At 51.8% G+C, this 19,891-nt stretch overlaps 1 protein-coding gene across 1 annotated transcript in view; it reads left to right on the forward strand.

The window, feature by feature from the left end:
- Positions 1-3,116: 3,116 nt before the first annotated feature.
- The window catches only part of LOC120933852 (uncharacterized protein DDB_G0271670-like), a 28,182-nt gene continuing 11,407 nt past the window's right edge, over positions 3,117-19,891 (forward strand). Inside the window, exons 1-5 of the mRNA XM_040347266.1 lie at positions 3,117-3,385; positions 3,507-3,583; positions 9,832-10,173; positions 12,566-13,123; positions 17,215-17,475. Of these exons, the coding sequence (XP_040203200.1) occupies positions 3,363-3,385; positions 3,507-3,583; positions 9,832-10,173; positions 12,566-13,123; positions 17,215-17,475 (1,261 nt within the window). The 5' untranslated portion in view covers positions 3,117-3,362. The remainder of the gene's footprint in view (positions 3,386-3,506; positions 3,584-9,831; positions 10,174-12,565; positions 13,124-17,214; positions 17,476-19,891) is intronic.

The following is a 19,891-nucleotide window of genomic DNA, read 5'->3' on the forward strand; positions in this document are numbered from 1 at the left end:
ATGGTCTCTTGGACTGGGGATGCTGGTGGCCCCATTAGGCTTCTCTCTGGAACCACTGGTAAATGTCTCGTGGACGGAGGAATAATGGTGGCCTCCCTGGTTGGTTTTGGGACCCCGGGTAATTGTGTCTTTGGACCAAGGAATGCTGGTAGCCCCCTAGGCTGGTCTCAGGAAAACGGGGAATGGTTTCCTGGACTGGGGAAATCTGTTAGCCCCCTATCCTAGTCTTGGAAACCTGGGGAATGGTCTCTTGGACCGTGCAATGCTGGTAGCCCCCTCTTGGGTAATGGTCTCTTGCAGGTTGCCCCCCTAGGCTGGTCTCAGGAACCCATGAAATGGTCTCCTGGACTGAGGAAAGATGGTAGCCCCCAGGCTGGTCTCGGGAACCTGAAGAATGGTCTTCTGGACCAGGGAATGCTGGTAGCTTCCCCCCCCCCCCCTAGGCTGGTCTCGGGAACCCAGGGAATGGTCTCTTGGACCGGAGGAATGCTAGTACCCCCCCATTTTGGGGCATGGTCTCTTGGACTCGGGATGCTGGTAGAAACCCCCCCCCCCGGCTGGTCTCAGGAAACCAGGTAATGCTGATGGGAACCTGGAACTCCCTACCCCCCCCCTATCAGTCCAGAGCCGTCTCCTACGCTTTCTTTCATTCAGAAGATCCCCGAAAAATCATTTCTTCAGGGATGTCTATCCCACCCAACAGCTGACATCTCCCCCTCTCCACCACCAGCTCATCCCTTCCAGTTATTACCTTTCCAATCACTTCTATAGATTGGAAGCTCTTCTGTACAGGGTCCTCCCAGCCCTCTTCTCTTGATTTTGTATGGCAAGGTGCTGTGGTGACGATTGGCACCATTTAAGCCCCCCCCCCCCATATTATAACACTACATTCCTGGCACTACAAGCCCCTCCCTACAAGAGACGTGTGGCTGCTGGTAAACCCTTAGCTGACCCTTCACTACAACGACTCTGGCTGTGCGAATCCTGGGACAGCGGGGTCACGGTGCCCGTTCTATGGGGTCATAGCTCTAGGGGGGTCACGGTGCCCATTCTATGGGGTCATAGCTCTAGGGGCGTCACGGTGCCCATTCTATGGGGGTCGCGGTGCCCATTCTATGGGGTCATAGCTCTAGGGGGGTCACGGTGCCCATTCTATGGGGTCATAGCTCTAGGGGGGTCACGGTGCCCATTCTATGGGGTCATAGCTCTAGGGGCGTCACGGTGCCCATTCTATGGGGGTCGCGGTGCCCATTCTATGGGGTCATAGCTCTAGGGGGGTCACGGTGCCCATTCTATGGGGTCATAGCTCTAGGGGGGTCACGGTGCCCATTCTATGGGGTCATAGCTCTAGGGGCGTCACGGTGCCCATTCTATGGGGGTCGCGGTGCCCATTCTATGGGGTCATAGCTCTAGGGGGGTCACGGTGCCCATTCTATGGGGTCATAGCTCTAGGGGGGTCACGGTGCCCATTCTATGGGGTCATAGCTCTAGGGGCGTCACGGTGCCCATTCTATGGGGGTCGCGGTGCCCATTCTATGGGGTCATAGCTCTAGGGGGGTCACGGCACTCTTTCTATGGGGGACACAGTGCTTATGGGGTCACTGTGCTCATTCTATGGGGTCACTGTCCTATGGGGTCACTGTACTCATTCTATGGGGGGGTCACAGTGCTTATGGGGGTCACGGTGCTCTTTCTATGGGGGTCACAGCCCTCTTTCTGTGGGGGTCACAGCCCTCTTTCTGTGGGGGTCACAGCCCTCTTTCTGTGGGGGTCATAACTCTATGGGGTCACTGCGCTCTTTCTATGCGGGTCACAGCCCTATGGGGTCACTGCGCTCTTTCTATGGGGGTCACGGCGCTCTTTCTGTGGGGCTCATAGCTCTATGGGGGTCACGGCGCTCTTTCTGTGGGGGTCACAGCCCTATGGGGTCACTGCGCTCTTTCTGTGGGGGTCACAGCCCTATGGGGTCACTGCGCTCTTTCTGTGGGGGTCATAGCCCTATGGGGTCACTGCCCTATGGGGTCACTGCGCTCTTTCTATGGGGGTCACAGTGCTTATGGGGTCACGATGCTCTTTCTATGGGGGTCATAGCCCTATGGGGTCACTGCGCTCTTTCTATGGGGGTCATAGCCCTATGGGGTCACTGCGCTCTTTCTGTGGGGGGTCACAGCCCTATGGGGTCACTGCGCTCTTTCTGTGGGGGTCACAGCCCTATGGGGTCACTGCGCTCTTTCTGTGGGGGTCACAGCCCTATGGGGTCACTGCGCTCTTTCTATGGGGGTCACAGCCCTATGGGGTCACTGCGCTCTTTCTATGGGGGTCACAGCCCTATGGGGTCACTGCGCTCTTTCTGTGGGGGGTCACAGCCCTATGGGGTCACTGCGCTCTTTCTGTGGGGGTCATAGCCCTATGGGGTCATAGCCCTATGGGGTCACTGCGCTCTTTCTATGGGGGTCACAGTGCTTATGGGGTCACGATGCTCTTTCTATGGGGGTCATAGCCCTATGGGGTCACTGCGCTCTTTCTATGGGGGTCACAGTGCTTATGGGGTCACTGCGCTCTTTCTATGGGGGTCACAGTGCTTATGGGGTCACGATGCTCTTTCTATGGGGGTCATAGCCCTATGGGGTCACTGCGCTCTTTCTATGGGGGTCACAGTGCTTATGGGGTCACGACGCTCTTTCTATGGGGGTCACAGTGCTTATGGGGTCACTGCGCTCTTTCTATGGGGGTCACAGTGCTTATGGGGTCACTGCGCTCTTTCTATGGGGATCACAGTGCTTATGGGGTCACGGCGCTCTTTCTATGGGGGTCACGACGCTCTTTCTATGGGGGTCACAGTGCTTATGGGGTCACGATGCTCTTTCTATGGGGGTCATAGCCCTATGGGGTCACTGCGCTCTTTCTATGGGGGTCACAGTGCTTATGGGGTCACGACGCTCTTTCTATGGGGGTCACTGCGCTATGGGGGTCACTGCGCTCTTTCTATGGGGGTCATAGCCCTATGGGGTCACTGAGCTCATTTTATGGGGGTCAAATCCCTATGGGGTCACTGCGCTCATTTTATGGGGGTCAAAACGCTATGGGGTCACTGCGCTCTTTCTACGAGGTTTACTTCATGTAAATCCTGTGCACAACCTCTGAGGTGGGGGTAATGTGGATGTATCGCCCGGCTGTAGTGTATGGAAATGTGAGAACACACCGCGCTCTGTGCGCCTTCCATCACACCCACCACAAGATTTGCTTACCAGCTGCCTGCAAATTTGTTAGTCAAAGTCATCAAACCGGCCAAAAATACGGAGCGCAGAACCTATAGAACCCTATAGAGGAGCGAGGGAGGCACTGCAGAGAGCTGCTGGAAGATGGGACGGGAAGGACAGGCCATGTGAGCGGACCACCACTAATATATATATATATATTGTGTGATATAGGACTATACATCTATATATATATATATATATATCTCGAAGTTCTGGGTATATATCGATATTTACTCTTTTATACAGATCTAAACGGAGCGGACTGCGCTGTGGACGTTTCCCGAAGATGTTGGTGCCGGCCCTTCTTTACATTTACTTCCTGAGTGAGTATCCTCTGTTATATGGGCGGCCGTTGTTCCCAGATGGGTTATAAGGCCAGTAGTGAGATTTGACGGCTCCCTAATATATGAAGTCATCCTGGGTCACTGCCCCCCCCCCCCCCCCGGTTCCACCACATGTCCCTCATGAAGGTCTACGGCTGTTGGGTAGAGCGGGCCCACAGCATATTTTGCATAGAATTTTTGGCCTCTTTCAATATTTTTTAAGTCTGTATATCGGGGTCTTTATTCTCTTTCCTTACTGACCCGTATTGGATGTCCTGATTGTTTGGTGATTGTCCTCCTCAGCACTGGGCTCGGGTTGTGTGGTCTGATGAGCTTTGGTCTTCAGGTTGGGGCAGGTTGATGGTTGTCTCTGGTTATAAAGGAGCTCAGTGATGGTCTCCGGTTATGGGATGGTTGAGTAGCAGTCTCAAGTTATGGGGTGGCTGAGCACTAGTCTCCGATTATGGGGTGGCTGAGCTGTAGTCTCCGATTATGGGGTGGCTGAGCTGTAGTCTCCGATTATGGGGTGGCTGAGTGGTAATCTTTATTGGGTGGCTGAGCAGTAGTCTCTGATTATGGGGTGGCTGAGCACTATTCTCCGATTATGGGGTGGTTGAGCACTATTCTCCGATTATGGGGTGGCTGAGTGGTAATCTATATTGGGTGGCTGAGCAGTAGTCTCTGATTATGGGGTGGCTGAGCACTATTCTCCGATTACGGGGTGGCTGAGTGGTAATCTTTATTGGGTGGCTGAGCAGTAGTCTCTGATTATGGGGTGGCTGAGCACTATTCTCCGATTATGGGGTGGCTGAGCACTATTCTCCGATTATGGGGTGGCTGAGCACTATTCTCCGATTACGGGGTGGCTGAGTGGTAATCTTTATTGGGTGGCTGAGCAGTAGTCTCTGATTATGGGGTGGCTGAGCACTATTCTCCGATTATGGGGTGGCTGAGCACTATTCTCCGATTATGGGGAGGCTGAGCACTATTCTCCGATTATGGGGTGGCTGAGCTGTAGTCTCTGATTATGGGGTGGCTGAGCTGTAGTCTCTGATTATGGGGTGGCTGAGCTGTAGTCTCTGATTATGGGGTGGCTGAGCTGTAGTCTCTGATTATGGGGTGGCTGAGCTGTAGTCTCTGATTATGGGGTGGCTGAGCTGTAGTCTCCGATTATGGGGTGGCTGAGCACTATTCTCCGATTATGGGAAGGCTGAGCACTATTCTCCGATTATGGGAAGGCTGAGCACTATTCTCCGATTATGGGGTGGCTGAGCACTATTCTCCGATTATGGGGTGGCTGAGCACTATTCTCCGATTATGGGGTGGCTGAGCACTATTCTCCGATTATGGGGTGGCTGAGCACTATTCTCCGATTATGGGCTGGCTGAGCACTATTCTCCGATTATGGGCTGGCTGAGCACTATTCTCCAATTATGGGGTGGCTGAGCTGTAGTCTCTGATTATGGGGTGGCTGAGCACTATTCTCGGATTATGGGGTGGCTGAGCACTATTCTCCAATTATGGGGTGGCTGAGCTGTAGTCTCCGATTATGGGGTGGCTGAGCTGTAGTCTCTGATTATGGGGTGGCTGAGCACTATTCTCAGATTATGGGGTGGCTGAGCACTATTCTCGGATTATGGGGTGGCTGAGCACTATTCTCCAATTATGGGGTGGCTGAGCTGTAGTCTCTGATAATGGGGTGGCTGAGCACTATTCTCGGATTATGGGGTGGCTGAGCTGTAGTCTCTGATTATGGGGTGGCTGAGCTGTAGTCTTTGATTATGGGGTGGCTGAATACTATTCTCCGATTATGGGGTGGCTGAGCTTTAGTCTCTGATTATGGGGTGGCTGAGCACTATTCTCGGATTATGGGGTGGCTGAGCTGTAGTCTCCTATTATGGGGTGGCTGAGCTGTAGTCTCTGATTATGGGGTGGCTGAGCTGTAGTCTTTGATTATGGGGTGGCTGAATACTATTCTCCGATTATGGAGTGGCTGAGCCTGTAGTCTCTGAATTTGGGGTGGCTGAGCCTGTAGTCTCTGATTATGGGGTGGCTGAGCACTAGTCTCATTTATGTGGTTGCTGAGCAATAGTCTCTGATTACGGAGGTGATTAAGCAAACTTCTCTGGTTATGGGGTTTGAGCAGTAGTGTCTGGTTATGGGGTGGCTGAGTGGTAGTGTCTGGTTATGGGGTGCCTGAGTGGCATTGTCTGGCTATGGGGTGGCTGAGTGGCATTGTCTGGTTATGGGGTGGCTGAGTGGTAGTGTCTGGTTATGGGGTGGCTGAGTGGTAGTGTCTGGTTATGGGGTGGCTGAGTGGTAGTGTCTGGTTATGGGGTGGCTGAGTGGTAGTGTTTGGTTATGGGGTGGCTGAGTGGTAGTGTCTGGTTATGGGGTGCCTGAGTGGTAGTGTCTGGTTATGGGGTGGCTGAGTGGTAGTGTCTGGTTATGGGGTGGCTGAGTGGTAGTGTCTGGTTATGGGGTGGCTGAGTGGTAGTCTTTGGTCTTGGGGTGGTTGATTGGTAATCTCCGTGTGACGGTTTCGGTATGATATCCCCGTCAACGTTCCCTTCTTCCCATAACGAAAATCACCCCAATATTCCACGAGGAGGGATATCCCTGGAATCGCCCAGAAAGCCACACATGAGACCAGCTTACTGCTTGAACAACACAGACTTTAATGTTATCACACACACAGCTTATATGTCATTTCCAAAACTGTTACAATGACAAATCTCCGCCCCCCTCACACTGGGGCTTCCATACAGATGAGTAGGTAGACACGACGGGGCCGATGCTGAAAACACATTTTCTTTAGACAATGACATCAATGACGCTGAGCACTAGCTGTACTGAATACATCAACCAGACCGCTCGACCCCGCATATAGAGAGATAATTACCACAATGAAGCAATCAGAATAATTAACACAAGCCACTTAAACCCAGCTCTCCTTCACACAACACAATAGATCAATTAACCTTTAGAAATAGTGAGGGGACATTAGCACATCAATAACCTGGCTAGCAGGGAGCAGTAAACTGAGACATATAGGCAAATGTATCACACTCCGGTTATGGGGTTGCCATCCATTGATCTCGGGTTATGACTCGGTAATAGTCTTGGAGTATCTGGTTGTCTTCTGTCATGGGGTGGTTAAGTTGTTGTCCTCAGTTATGGGGTGGATGGGCAAGTCTTCAGTTAAGGGACCAGAATGCAACAAAGCCTCAACACTCTCTCCGTCTCGCATCCAATGGTACATATGAAATGCTTAGAACCATGCTGCTCTCCTCGAACGGGGAAACACCAAACACCGTAAAACACGGGAGAGTGAAAACTCCTAGTGCTTTACCATCAACACCATTTATTTTTAATGCCAAAAAACATACAAACATGAGAAGGTAAGAGCATATCAAATCACAACTCCAGCATAGGTGATGTCCAAATTGCTGTGGTTGGAAATCCAACGCATTTCATCAGACAAGCCCGATTCCTCAGAGTTCTTTTCAAGTATGGGGCGACCAAGGGGTAGTCTCTGGTTATGTAGTGTCTAAATGGTTTTGTCTAGTTATGGGGTGGCTGAGTGGTGGCCACAGGTTATCGGATAGCTAAGCAGTAGTCCCTGGTTATGGGGTGGCTGAATGGTAGTCATCGGTTATGGGGTGGCTTAGCGGTAGTCTCTGATTATGGGTTGGCTAAGCAGTAGTCTTTGGTCTTGGGGTGGTTGAGTGATAATCTCCGGTTATGGGGTTGCTTAGAAGTAGTCTCTGGTTATGGGGTGGCTGATTAGTAGTCTCTGGTCTTGGGGTGGTAGAGTGATAATCTCCGGTTATGGGGTTGCTTAGCAGTAGTCTCTGGTTATGGGGTGGCTGATTAGTAGTCTCTGGTCTTGGGGTGGTAGAGTGATAATCTCCGGTTATGGGGTTGCTTAGCAGTAGTGTCTGGTTATGGGGTGGCTGATTAGTAGTCTCTGATCTTGGGGTGGTTGAGTGATAATCTCCAGTTATGGGGTGGCTTGGTGGTAGTCTCTGATTATGGGTTGGCTAAGCAGTAGTCTCTGGTCTTGGGGTGGTTGAGTGATAATCTCCGGATATGGGGTTGCTTAGCAGTAGTGTCTGGTTATGGGGTGGCTGATTAGTAGTCTTTGGTCTTGGTGATCATCTCTGGTTATGGGGCTGCCATCCATTAGTCTTGGGTTATGACTAAGGGGTAGAATGGTTGTCTTCTGTCATGGGGTGGTTGAGTTATTGTCCCCAGTAATGGGGTGGCTGAGCAGTAGTCTTCGGTTATGTGATGACTGAGGGTATTCTCTGCATTCGGGGTGTCTGAGCTTTAGTCTGTTATGGGGCAGCTCAGGAGTAGTCTCTGGTTATGTAGTGCCTGAGTGGTTGTGTCGATTTATGGGGTGGCTGAATGGCAATCTCCTATTATGGGGTTTCTGAGCAGTAGTCTCCAGTAATGGGGTGGCTGAATGGTTGTCTCTGGTTATGGGGTGGCTATCTGGTAGTCTCAGGTTATGACCGTCGGTTGGTCTCTGGTTATAGGGTTTCTGAGTGGCTGTCTCCAGTTATGGTGTGGCTGTCTGGTAGTCGCACGTTATCACTGTCTAGTAGTCTCAGGTTAGGACTGAGTGGTGGATTCTGGTTATGGGGTGGCTATCCGGCAGTCTCAGGTTAGGACTGAGTGGTGGATTCTGGTTATGGGGTGGCTATCCGGTAGTCTCAGGTTAGGACTGAGTGGTGGATTCTGGTTATGGGGTGGCTATCCGGCAGTCTCAGGTTAGGACTAAGAGGTGGATTCTGGTTATGGCGTGGCTATACGACAGTCTCAGGTTAGGACTGAGTGGTGGATTCTGGTTATGGCGTGGCTATACGGCAGTCTCAGGTTAGGACTGAGTGGTGGATTCTGGTTATGGGGTGGCTATCCGGCAGTCTGAGGTTAGGACTGAGTGGTGGATTCTGGTTATGGGGTGGCTATCCTGCAGTCTCAAGTTAGGACTGAGTGGTGGATTCTGGTTATGGGGGGGGATATCCGGCAGTCTGAGGTTAGGACTGAGTGGTGGATTCTGGTTATGGGGGGGATATCCGGCAGTCTCAGGTTAGGACTGAGTGGTGGATTCTGGTTATGGGGTGGCTATCCGGCAGTCTCAGGTTAGGACTAAGAGGTGGATTCTGGTTATGGCGTGGCTATACGGCAGTCTCAGGTTAGGACTGAGTGGTGGATTCTGGTTATGGCGTGGCTATATGGCAGTCTCAGGTTAGGACTGAGTGGTGGATTCTGGTTATGGGGTGGCTATCCGGCAGTCTCAAGTTAGGACTGAGTGGTGGATTCTGGTTATGGGGGGGGATATCCGGCAGTCTCAGGTTAGGACTGAGTGGTGGATTCTGGTTATGGCGTTGCTATCTGGAAGTCTCAGGTTAGGACTGAGTGATGGATTCTGGTTATGGGGTGGCTATCCGGCAGTCTCAGGTTAGGACTGAGTGGTGGATTCTGGTTATGGCGTTGCTATCTGGAAGTCTCAGGTTAGGACTGAGTGATGGATTCTGGTTATGGGGTGGCTATCCGGCAGTCTCAGGTTAGGACTGAGTGGTGGATTCTGGTTATGGGGTGGCGATTTGGTAGTCTCAGGATAGGCTTAAGCAGTGGATTCTGGTTATGGGGGGGCTATCCGGCAGTCTCAGGTTAGGACTGAGTGGTGGATTCTGGTTATGGGGTGGCTATCCGGCAGTCTCAGGTTAGGACTGAGTGGTGGATTCTGGTTATGGGGTGGCGATTTGGTAGTCTCAGGATAGGACTAAGAGGTGGATTCTGGTTATGGGGGGGCTATCCGGCAGTCTCAGGTTAGGACTGAGTGATGGATTCTGGTTATGGGGTGGCTATCCGGCAGTCTCAGGTTAGGACTGAGTGGTGGATTCTGGTTATGGGGTGGCTATCCGGTAGTCTCAGGATAGGACTAAGAGGTGGATTCTGGTTATGGAGTAGCTGAATAGACCAGAAGAGATCGCCTCCATGTTTCTCCTGTGGACACCAGCGGTAAGTCCTCCCGACATAGCGCCGGCTCAGTCACCGCCATCTTACATTTTACATGAAATACAAAATGTAGCAGATGTGGCGAGAGGTCCTGACCATGTGCTGCCAGGTTGGGGGTCCCGTATCTTGGTGGAATGGACTTCCTAGAAGCAGGCTGGAGGGACAGTGATGAGAAGGTGCACCTGATGTATCTTCCCCTTCTTTGTGTCTCTCCACAGGGTCCGCTCAGGGGGCCCCTTCGTACTTCCTGGTGAAGCAGTCACTCACCTGGGCGGAGGCCTTGACTTATTGCCGGACGCAGTACACAGACCTGGCCAGCATTGAGTCGGATACGGAGCTGATGCAGGTGTCGGCGGTGGCGATCCTGACTGAGGTGTGGGTGGGGCTCTACCTCTGCTCCCCGGGGGTCTGGCGCTGGAGTGCCGGCAACGCCTTGGGAACCTATACCAAATGGAATTCCGGGATGCCCGGCCTGACCTCCTATTCCTGTGCGAGGTACAAATTGTTAAAGTGGAATGACGGGGCATGTGACTCCAAATTCTACTTCGTGTGTTACAAAGGTGAGTCCATGGGGGCCACAGTGTACAGAAAGATACATTCCATGGGGGCCACAGTGTACAGAAAGATACATTCCATGGGGGCCACAGTGTACAGAAAGATACAGTCCATGGGGGCCACAGTGTATAGAAAGATAGTCCATGGGGGCCACAGTGTATAGAAAGATAGTCCATGGGGGCCACAGTGTACAGAAAGATACATTCCATGGGGGCCACAGTGTACAGAAAGATAGTCCATGGGGGCCACAGTGTATAGAAAGATACATTCCATGGGGGCCACAGTGTATAGAAAGATACATTCCATGGGGGCCACAGTGTATAGAAAGATACAGTCCATGGGGGCCACAGTGTACAGAAAGATACAGTCCATGGGGGCCACAGTGTATAGAAAGATACATTCCATGGGGGCCACAGTGTATAGAAAGATACATTCCATGGGGGCCACAGTGTATAGAAAGATACAGTCAATTGGGGCCACAGTGTACAGAAAGATAGTCCATGGGGGCCACAGTGTACAGAAAGATAGTCCATGGGGGCCACAGTGTACAGAAAGATACAGTCCATGGGGGCCACAGTGTATAGAAAGATAGTCCATGGGGGCCACAGTGTATAGAAAGATAGTCCATGGGGGCCACAGTGTACAGAAAGATACATTCCATGGGGGCCACAGTGTACAGAAAGATAGTCCATGGGGGCCACAGTGTATAGAAAGATACATTCCGTGGGGGCCACAGTGTACAGAAAGATACATTCCGTGGGGGCCACAGTGTATAGAAAGATACAGTCAATTGGGGCCACAGTGTACAGAAAGATACAGTCCATGGGGGCCACAGTGTACAGAAATATAGTCCATGGGGGCCACAGTGTATAGAAAGATACAGTCCATGAGGGCCACAGTGTATAGAAAGATACAGTCCGTGGGGGCCACAGTGTATAGAAAGATACATTCCATGGGGGCCACAGTGTACAGAAAGATACAGTCCATGGGGGCCACAGTGTATAGAAAGATACATTCCGTGGGGGCCACAGTGTACAGAAAGATACATTCCGTGGGGGCCACAGTGTATAGAAAGATACAGTCAATTGGGGCCACAGTGTACAGAAAGATACAGTCCATGGGGGCCACAGTGTACAGAAATATAGTCCATGGGGGCCACAGTGTATAGAAAGATACAGTCCATGAGGGCCACAGTGTATAGAAAGATACAGTCCGTGGGGGCCACAGTGTATAGAAAGATACATTCCATGGGGGCCACAGTGTACAGAAAGATACATTCCATGGGGGCCACAGTGTACAGAAAGATACATTCCATGGGGGCCTCAGTGTATAGAAAGATACATTCCATGGGGGCCACAGTGTACAGAAAGATACAGTCCATGGGGGTCACAGTGTACAGAAAGATACAGTCCATGGGGGTCACAGTGTACAGAAAGATACAGTCCATGGGGGCCACAGTGTATAGAAAGATACAGTCCATGGGGGCCACAGTGTATAGAAAGATACAGTCCGTGGGGGCCACAGTGTATAGAAAGATACATTCCATGGGGGCCACAGTGTACAGAAAGATACAGTCCATGGGGGTCACAGTGTACAGAAAGATACAGTCCATGGGGGCCACAGTGTACAGAAGGATACAGTCTATGGGGGCCACAGTGTATAGAAAGATAGTCAATAGGGGCCACAGTGTACAGAAAGATACATTCCATGGGGGTCACAGTGTACAGAAAGATAGTCCATGGGGGGCCACAGTGTACAGGAGGATACAGTCCATGGGGGGCCACAGTGTACAGGAGGATACAGTCCATGGGGTCCACAGTGTAAAGAAAGATACATTCCATGGGGGCCACAGTGTATAGAAATATACATTCCATGGGGGCCACAGTGTACAGAAAGATACATTCCATGGGGGCCACAGTGTACAGAAAGATGCAGTCCATGGGGGCCACAGTGTACAGAAAGATACATTCCATGGAGGCCACAGTGTACAGAAAGATACATTCCATGGGGGCCACAGTGTACAGAAAGATGCAGTCCATGGGGGCCACAGTGTACAGAAAGATACAGTCCATGGGGGCCACAGTGTACAGAAAGATACAGTCCATGGGGGCCACAGTGTACAGAAAGATACATTTCATGGGGGGCCACAGTGTACAGAAAGATGCAGTCCATGGGGGCCACAGTGTACAGAAAGATGCAGTCCATGGGGGCCACAGTGTACAGAAAGATGCAGTCCATGGGGGCCACAGTGTACAGAAAGATACATTCCATGGGGGCCACAGTGTACAGAAAGATACAGTCCATGGGGGAAACAGTGTAGGGTGGAGTGTTGCGGATTGGTCGATGTAGGGAAATAACCAATAACAATCCTTTTCCTTTTTTTTGCTTCTTCTGCAGCAACCAACACAACAGTGCCCCCCAACATTCCCGCTACATGTCAGTGGCCCTTGGTGTCCACCACTGTTGCCTCTCTTACCAATCCAATAAATGAAAGTACCCCAATTGGGAGCAACCAACCAACCAACGGACCCACCAATGGCTTCAGCCAACAAAGCAATGGTATGAACCAGCAAAACAGAGGTGGTAACCAACAAAATGGTTTTGGTAACCAACAAACCAATGGTTTCAGCCAACAAGCCAATGGTGGTATCCAACAAATTACTGGTGTCAACCAACTAACCAATGGTGGTATCCAACAAATTACTGGTGTCAACCAACTAACCAATGGCGGTATCCAACAAACCGATGATGCCACCCAACAAACCGATGATGTCAACCAACAAACCGATGGCTTCAGCGTACAATCTCCAGGCCTCACCATACAGAAGAGATCTTTTAGCCAAGTCTCTCTGTCAATATACAATGCAAATTCAGTTGTTGGCAATCTTTTCGGCCCCCCCGAGGTTCCTGTTTCGACTCCCTCTACAACCACCACAACGAGCTCGGTGTCCACGGGTAAGACCATACGGCATCTCCACACTTCCTCCCAGACACAAGGCGGGTTGGGTTGGGATCCAACATGGGTTTGAAGCAAAGCCATTTCAACTAATGCCATAATTCTTTGTTGCTATAGCAACCAATCATTCATTTCCGGGCCTTTGAACTTTAGGACAGGTGTTTTAGAATAAAAAAAAAAAAATGTGGTCATGTGACAGATTCCCGCGGGTTCAGGCCGAACCTCGCTGCTGATTACCTCAGTTCTCCGCACCTACAGTAGTGGGGGTTTTGAGGACCAAATCACTGCATCTTCATTCCCCCTATCGCCGTATCGGACATTAAACGTAGGCAATTCCCTGCAGCCATATTGCCAGGCAGACCTGAAGGGATAGGCAAAGGGTTCTGAGGTGGAAGGAGGCCAGCAGGTCCTGCAGGACAATATGGTGGTCGGGCTTTCCGATCTAGAGGCAGCCATGTTCCTGCAGCTTACTACCAGGTGGACCAGATTGATGAGGAGTTGGAGGATGATGAAGTTGCATACTAGACGTTGTGGGTGCCCGGGAATGTAGAGGAGGAAAGTGAGGGAGAGGCTCTGCATGCAGAGATAGTAGGAGGAGAGCAGGTCCTGCAGGAAAAAGTGGTGGTCGGGCTGCACCTCTAGAGGTAGCCATGTTCCTGCAGCTTACTACCAGGTGGACCATAGTGCTGAGGAGAAGGAGGCTGATGAGGTTACATAGGGGACAGGGGTGCCCAGGAATGTAGAGGAGGAAAGTGAAGGAGAGGTCCTGCATAGAGAGGTAATAGGAGGAGAGCAGGTCCTGCAGGAAAAAGTGGTGGTCGGGCTGCACCTCTAGAGGTAGCCATGTTCCTGCAGCTTACTACCAGGTGGACCATAGTGCTGAGGAGAGGGAGGCTGATGAAGTTACATACTAGGTGTGGGTGCCCAGGAATGTAGAGGAGGAAAGTGAGGGAGAGGCTTTGCATGCAGGAGTAGTAGGAGGAGAGCAGGTTCTGCAGGAAAAAGTGGTGGTCGGGCTGCACCTCTAGAGGCAGCCATGTTCCTGCAGCAGCAGCTTACTGCCAGGTGGACCATAGTGCTGAGGAGAAGGAGGCTGATGAGGTTACATAGGGGACAGGGGTGCCCAGGAATGTAGAGGAGGAAAGTGAAGGAGAGGTCCTGCATAGAGAGGTAATAGGAGGAGAGCAGGTCCTGCAGGACAAAGTGGTCAGGCTACACTATCTAGAGGCAGCCATGTTCCTGCAGCAGCAGCTTACTGCCAGGTGGGCCCCAGTGATGAGGAGAGGGAGGCTGATGAAGTTACATACTAGGTGTGGGTGCCCGGGAATGTAGAGGAGGAAAGTGAAGGAGAGCTTCTGCATGCAGAGATAGTAGGAGGAGAGCAGGTCCTGCAGGACAAAGTGGTGGTCAGGCTACACTATCTAGAGGTAGCCATGTTCCTGTAGCTTACTACCAGGTGGACCATATTGATGAGGAGTTGGAGGATGATGAAGTTGCATACTAGACGTTGTGGGTGCCCGGGAATGTAGAGGAGGAAAGTGAGGGAGAGGCTCTGCATGCAGAGGTAGTAGGAGAGCAGGTCCTGCAGGACAAAGTGGTGGTCAGGCTACACTATCTAGACTAGAGGCAGCCATGTTCCTGCAGCTTACTGCCAGGTGGGCCCCAGTGATGAGGAGAGGGAGGCTGATGAAGTTACATACTAGGTGTGGGTGCCCAGGAATGTAGAGGAGGAAAGGGAAGGAGAGGTAGAAGATCGTGTGGGAGGATCTTGTCCAGAGGAAGAAGCGGCTCGCAGAGGACTACAGGGAGCATCTATCGTATTCCACACGGGCACTGCTACCCCCAGGGCTGGTCCACAGAGCTCTGTCTGGGGTTCTTTTGATGCTGGTAGAAGTACCAACCATTTGGGTACCACAAAACCCCTGGCTCAGCAGGTGCCCAGACCACCATGAGTTATTTCTATAGGCTGAAGGCTTGTCATGGGTTTGCGGCTCACAATTCCTGAGCCGTGACGTCTGTATTTGTTTTCTGATACACTTCCTTGTTTACCAGACTCCACCACAACGTCCCCGACGTATGAAGCCCAGAACACCTCAGGTATGCCAACCATTCATTTCCTTATTATCCCGTCACTATAATTATTGAACTCTTTCCAGAGTGTTTTCTTCCCGTCTGTTATCCTCGATGTCGGAGACGCCCTGAACCCGGAGCTCCTCCTTCACACTCCTCCGTTCCGGAGCTCAGCAGGTTCAGACCCTTATGTTGGTGTGTGCAGAGGGTATCGGTGTAACTAGGGCCTTCAGAACCCCCGGTGCAAGAAACCATAAAGGACCCCCCCCGACCCCAGCCGGGGCCCCTCGACCCCCATCTGGGGCCCCTCGACCCCCAGCCGGAGGAACCGATTCCCTCCGTTTTCAGCGGCTGCAGGAGGACAATGGAGGCGATCGGTTCCTCTATATGTCACTGTCCCCACCGTCCCTCCTATCCAGGTGTAAAGGGGAGCCGCATGGGCCCCCTGGAACATGGGGCGGAGTTACAATTGTGACCCCTGTACATACTCCCCTGGTATCCAGGATTAGAGTGAACTCGTTACTGACCTTTGACTTGTTTACCGACTTTGCTTCCCTATGATCCCAACCTGCAACCACTCGTTACCACCTTTGCATTGCTCTTTGACTCTGCTCCCCTATGATCCCAACCTGCAATCACTCGTTACCGACCTTTGGCTTGCTCTTTGACTACGCTTCCCTATGATCCCAACCTGCAACCACTCGATACCAACCTTTGGCTTGCTCTTCGACTACAATTCCCTATGATACCAACCTGCAATCACTCGTTACCGACCTTTGGCTTGCTCTTTGACTACGCTTCCCTATGATCCCAACCTGCAACCACTCGATACCAACCTTTGGCTTGCTCTTCGACTACGTTTCCCTATGATGCCAACCTGCAATCACTCGTTACCGACCTTTGGCTTGCTCTTTGACTACGCTTCCCTATGATCCCTACCTGCAACCACTCATTACCGACCTTTGGCTTGCTCTTTGACTACGCTTCCCTATGATCCCAACCTGCAACCACTCGTTACCGACCTTTGGCTTGCTCTTTGACTACGCTTCCTTATGATCCCAACCTGCAACCACTCGTTACCGACCTTTGGCTTGCTCTTGACTACGTTTCCCTATGATCCCTACCTGCAACCACTCATTACCGACCTTTGGCTTGCTCTTTGACTACGCTTCCCTATGATCCCAACCTGCAACCACTCGATACCAACCTTTGGCTTGCTCTTCGACTACGTTTCCCTATGATGCCAACCTGCAATCACTCGTTACCGACCTTTGGCTTGCTCTTCGACTACGTTTCCCTATGATCCCAACCTGCAACCACTCCTTACCGACCTTTGGCTTGTTTTCCGAATATGCTTCTGCTCACTCCCTACCTGCTATATCTGCTTCTGGACCCCAGCTTGTTCCCCTCCTTGTGGGGTGATCCTGAGGACGGCAACCTGGTACTAACACACAGCAAAACCCATCCCCACCATCAGGGCTCTGGTAAACACAGACTAGTGCTTAGAATCCGTACCTTGGTTGAGTTTGCCTCATCTGCCAGGGTGACCTGTTTGTATACCTATCCTGCTGGTTGGTGGGTGGGAGCCTCTCTACTGCTATAGCTGCTGGTCTCCAGGCCTGACCCTTGACACCAATACTTGCAAACACAGTCCACAACGAAACGGGTACACAACTCACCTTCTCCTTGGGTCTCCTCCACCCTCGAACAGTGCGTGGAGCGGTCCTCATCCAGGACGGCAGCACAGCCCATCGAACGGTAAATCTCCAGCACGCCCCTTCAGAATCTTTCTTGAACACGCCCAAAAGCACAGGATGACCCTCTGATGTGCTGCAGCCTCCTAGGGCTTTAATTGGCCTTAGAGGCCGAAACTCGTCAGAAGGTTGTCCCTTGTTCTTGTGCATGTTCAAAGAAGGTTTTTGGAGGAGCTTTGTGTGTGCTGAAGATTTACTGTTTTGGAAAACCCGGACCTGAGCTTGTATCCCACATGATGTTCATTATGGGTCATTTTCTTTCACAGCTTCCACCAGTTCCAGTACCTCCGGAACCTCCACCAGCTCCAGTACCTCCGGAACCTCCACCAGCTCCAGTACCTCCGGAACCTCCACCAGCTCCAGTACCTCCACCAGCTCCAGTACCTCCGGAACCTCCACCAGCTCCAGTACCTCCACCAGCTCCAGTACCTCCGGAACCTCCACCAGCTCCAGTACCTCCGGCACCTCCAGTACATCCACCTCTACATCACCAGCATCATCATTCCAGAGCTCCAGAACCATCGCAGGTACACCAGACTGCCCGTCAATGTCTTCAGCTTTCTTACTGGTTTTCCCCCATATTTCCTGAACCAGTGCCAGGGTGTATCTGCAGCCTCTCCGCCCATCCCCCCTCTGACTGGGTGGAGAGGATCTCATCATTTATCCTAGAGGTGTCATTAATACAATTCAGCCGAATTTGGGGTGTAGATCAGAGAACGGAAAAAGTAATTTAGAATTGCCAACCAAAAACCCAACGCAGCACAAAATGGCGCCCACACCTCTTATTGAGCATACATCGTCCGATGTGGAGGGGGGGGGGGGAACGGGATATAAATCACTGCTACTGAAGTCAGAACATTGTGCCGAGGTTTGGAGGGCTTTTCACCTTTTATTATTCCCCTGTGATGCCTCGTACACACGACCGTTTTCCTCAGGAGCTTTTTTGCCGAGGAAAACGGTCGTGTGTATGTTTTTTCATCGAGAAAGCTGACGAGGAACTCGATGAGAAAAAAAGAGAACAAGTCTTTTTTCCTCGTCGGGAGTCTCAATTTTCTCGCGGTGTTCCTCGTCGGGCTGGTTTTTGACGAGAAACACGTTGGTGTGTATGCTTAGAAACCCGCACATGCTCAGAAGGGTGGCGCCAGTGGAATCAAACTTCCCCTTTATAGTGCCGTCGTACGTGTTTTACGTCACCGCGTTTGAGAACGACGAGATTTTGTCTTGACTGTGTGTACGCAAAGAAAGCTTGTCAAGATTCTCGACAAGCCTGACAAGGAACTCGTGGAGGAAAACGATGTTTACGACGAGTTCCTCGGTCATGTGTACGAGGCCTGAGGCCGACTCCGGAGCTGGAGGGCCTTCCATCTGGGAGATTCCATTGGGATCAAACTGGAGGCGAAGGTTTGAGTCTCGCGGAGATTCCATCACATCAGTGGGAGGAGTTTTATACTGTCGTCTCTTTTATCTCATAATCTGCTACTTCTCATAGGACCCGGGTGGGCAATTCATTTTCCCATGGGGGCTACAAGAGAAACCGGGAATATATGGAGGGCAGAAATATTTGGTTAAGCCAGGGCTGGACTGGGACAAAAATTTGGCCCTGGACTTCATCCAGACCGGCCCACTTTAATTTTGAGTGTCCCCCATCAGAGAGCCCCCTTGTATCAGTGTCCCCCATCATAGAGTCCCCCTTGTATCAGTGTCCCCCATCAGAGTCTCCCTTGTATCAGTGTTCCCCATCAGAGAGTCCCCCTTGTATCAGTGTCCCCCATCAGAGTCTCCCTTGTATCAGTGTCCCCCATCAGAGAGCCCCCTTGTATCAGTGTCCCCCATCAGAGTCTCCCTTGTATCAGTGTCCCCCATCAGAGAGCCCCCTTGTATCAGTGTCCCCCATCAGAGAGTCCCCCTTGTGTCAGTGTCCCCCATCAGAGTCTCCCTTGAATTAGAGTGTCCCCCTTGCAGAGAGTCCCCCATCAGTGTCCCCCTTGCATCAGAGTGTCCCCCATCAGAGAGTCCCCCTTGTATCAGTGTCCCCCATCAGAGTCTCCCTTGTATCAGAGTCCCCCTTGAATTCGAGTGTCCCCCCTTGCAGAGAGTCCCCCATCAGTGTCCCCTTGCATCAGAGTGTCCCCCATAAGTGTTACCCCCCTTGCATCAGAGTGACCCCCATCAGAGTGACCCCCATCAGAGTGTCCCCCATCAGAGTGACCCCCTCTCCTCCCACATGTACTCACACCTCTCCAGAATGAAGGCAGCATCCCTCCTCTCTCCAGTCAGATAAGGGGAGAGAGGAAGGAAAGTCTGCCGGCTGTCTATCTCCCCCTGCAGGCTGGAGGGAGCAGTAAGGCTAATCCTCATCCAGCAAGTGACGGCTGCGGCTCCTCCTGACAGGAGTGAAATGGCAATAACTTACCGTCAGAGAGGAGCAGCTCCAGGACTGCACCTGACTGGCCCACTGAGCCATCGGCCCACCGGGAAACTCCCAGTGGTCCCGATGGCCAGTACATGCCTGGCGCCACCCCTCCTACATGGCTGAAGCCGTTTGGAAAGGGTGGAGGTTTGACTACCGCCATGTTGGTGACTGGCAGACCAATGAAGGGTAGAAGCACAGCTGCCGCCATCCTGTTGTCTGGTCGCCCTGGTCCAGGAAACCCACACCCCACCCCCAGTGCCATAGAGTAGTGTCACACACCCTGGTGGGGTGCAAGTTAGGCAGCCGCCATCTTTTGTAGACACCTGATTTCCAGCGCATTATGGTGAAGGTGCCTAGGCACACATGATGTTCTTCCCCATATTTATTGAGGTCTGCCTTCCCTTCTTACCATGCGTTGTACAACCTGACCCTTCCCTTCTTACCATGTATTGTATGACCTGACCCTTCCCTTCTTACCATGTATTCTATGACCTGACCCTTCCCTTCTTACCATGTATTGTATGACCTGA

Source organism: Rana temporaria, chromosome 3, assembly GCF_905171775.1.
Source record: "Rana temporaria chromosome 3, aRanTem1.1, whole genome shotgun sequence".
In the NCBI taxonomy this organism is placed as follows: domain Eukaryota; kingdom Metazoa; phylum Chordata; class Amphibia; order Anura; family Ranidae; genus Rana; species Rana temporaria.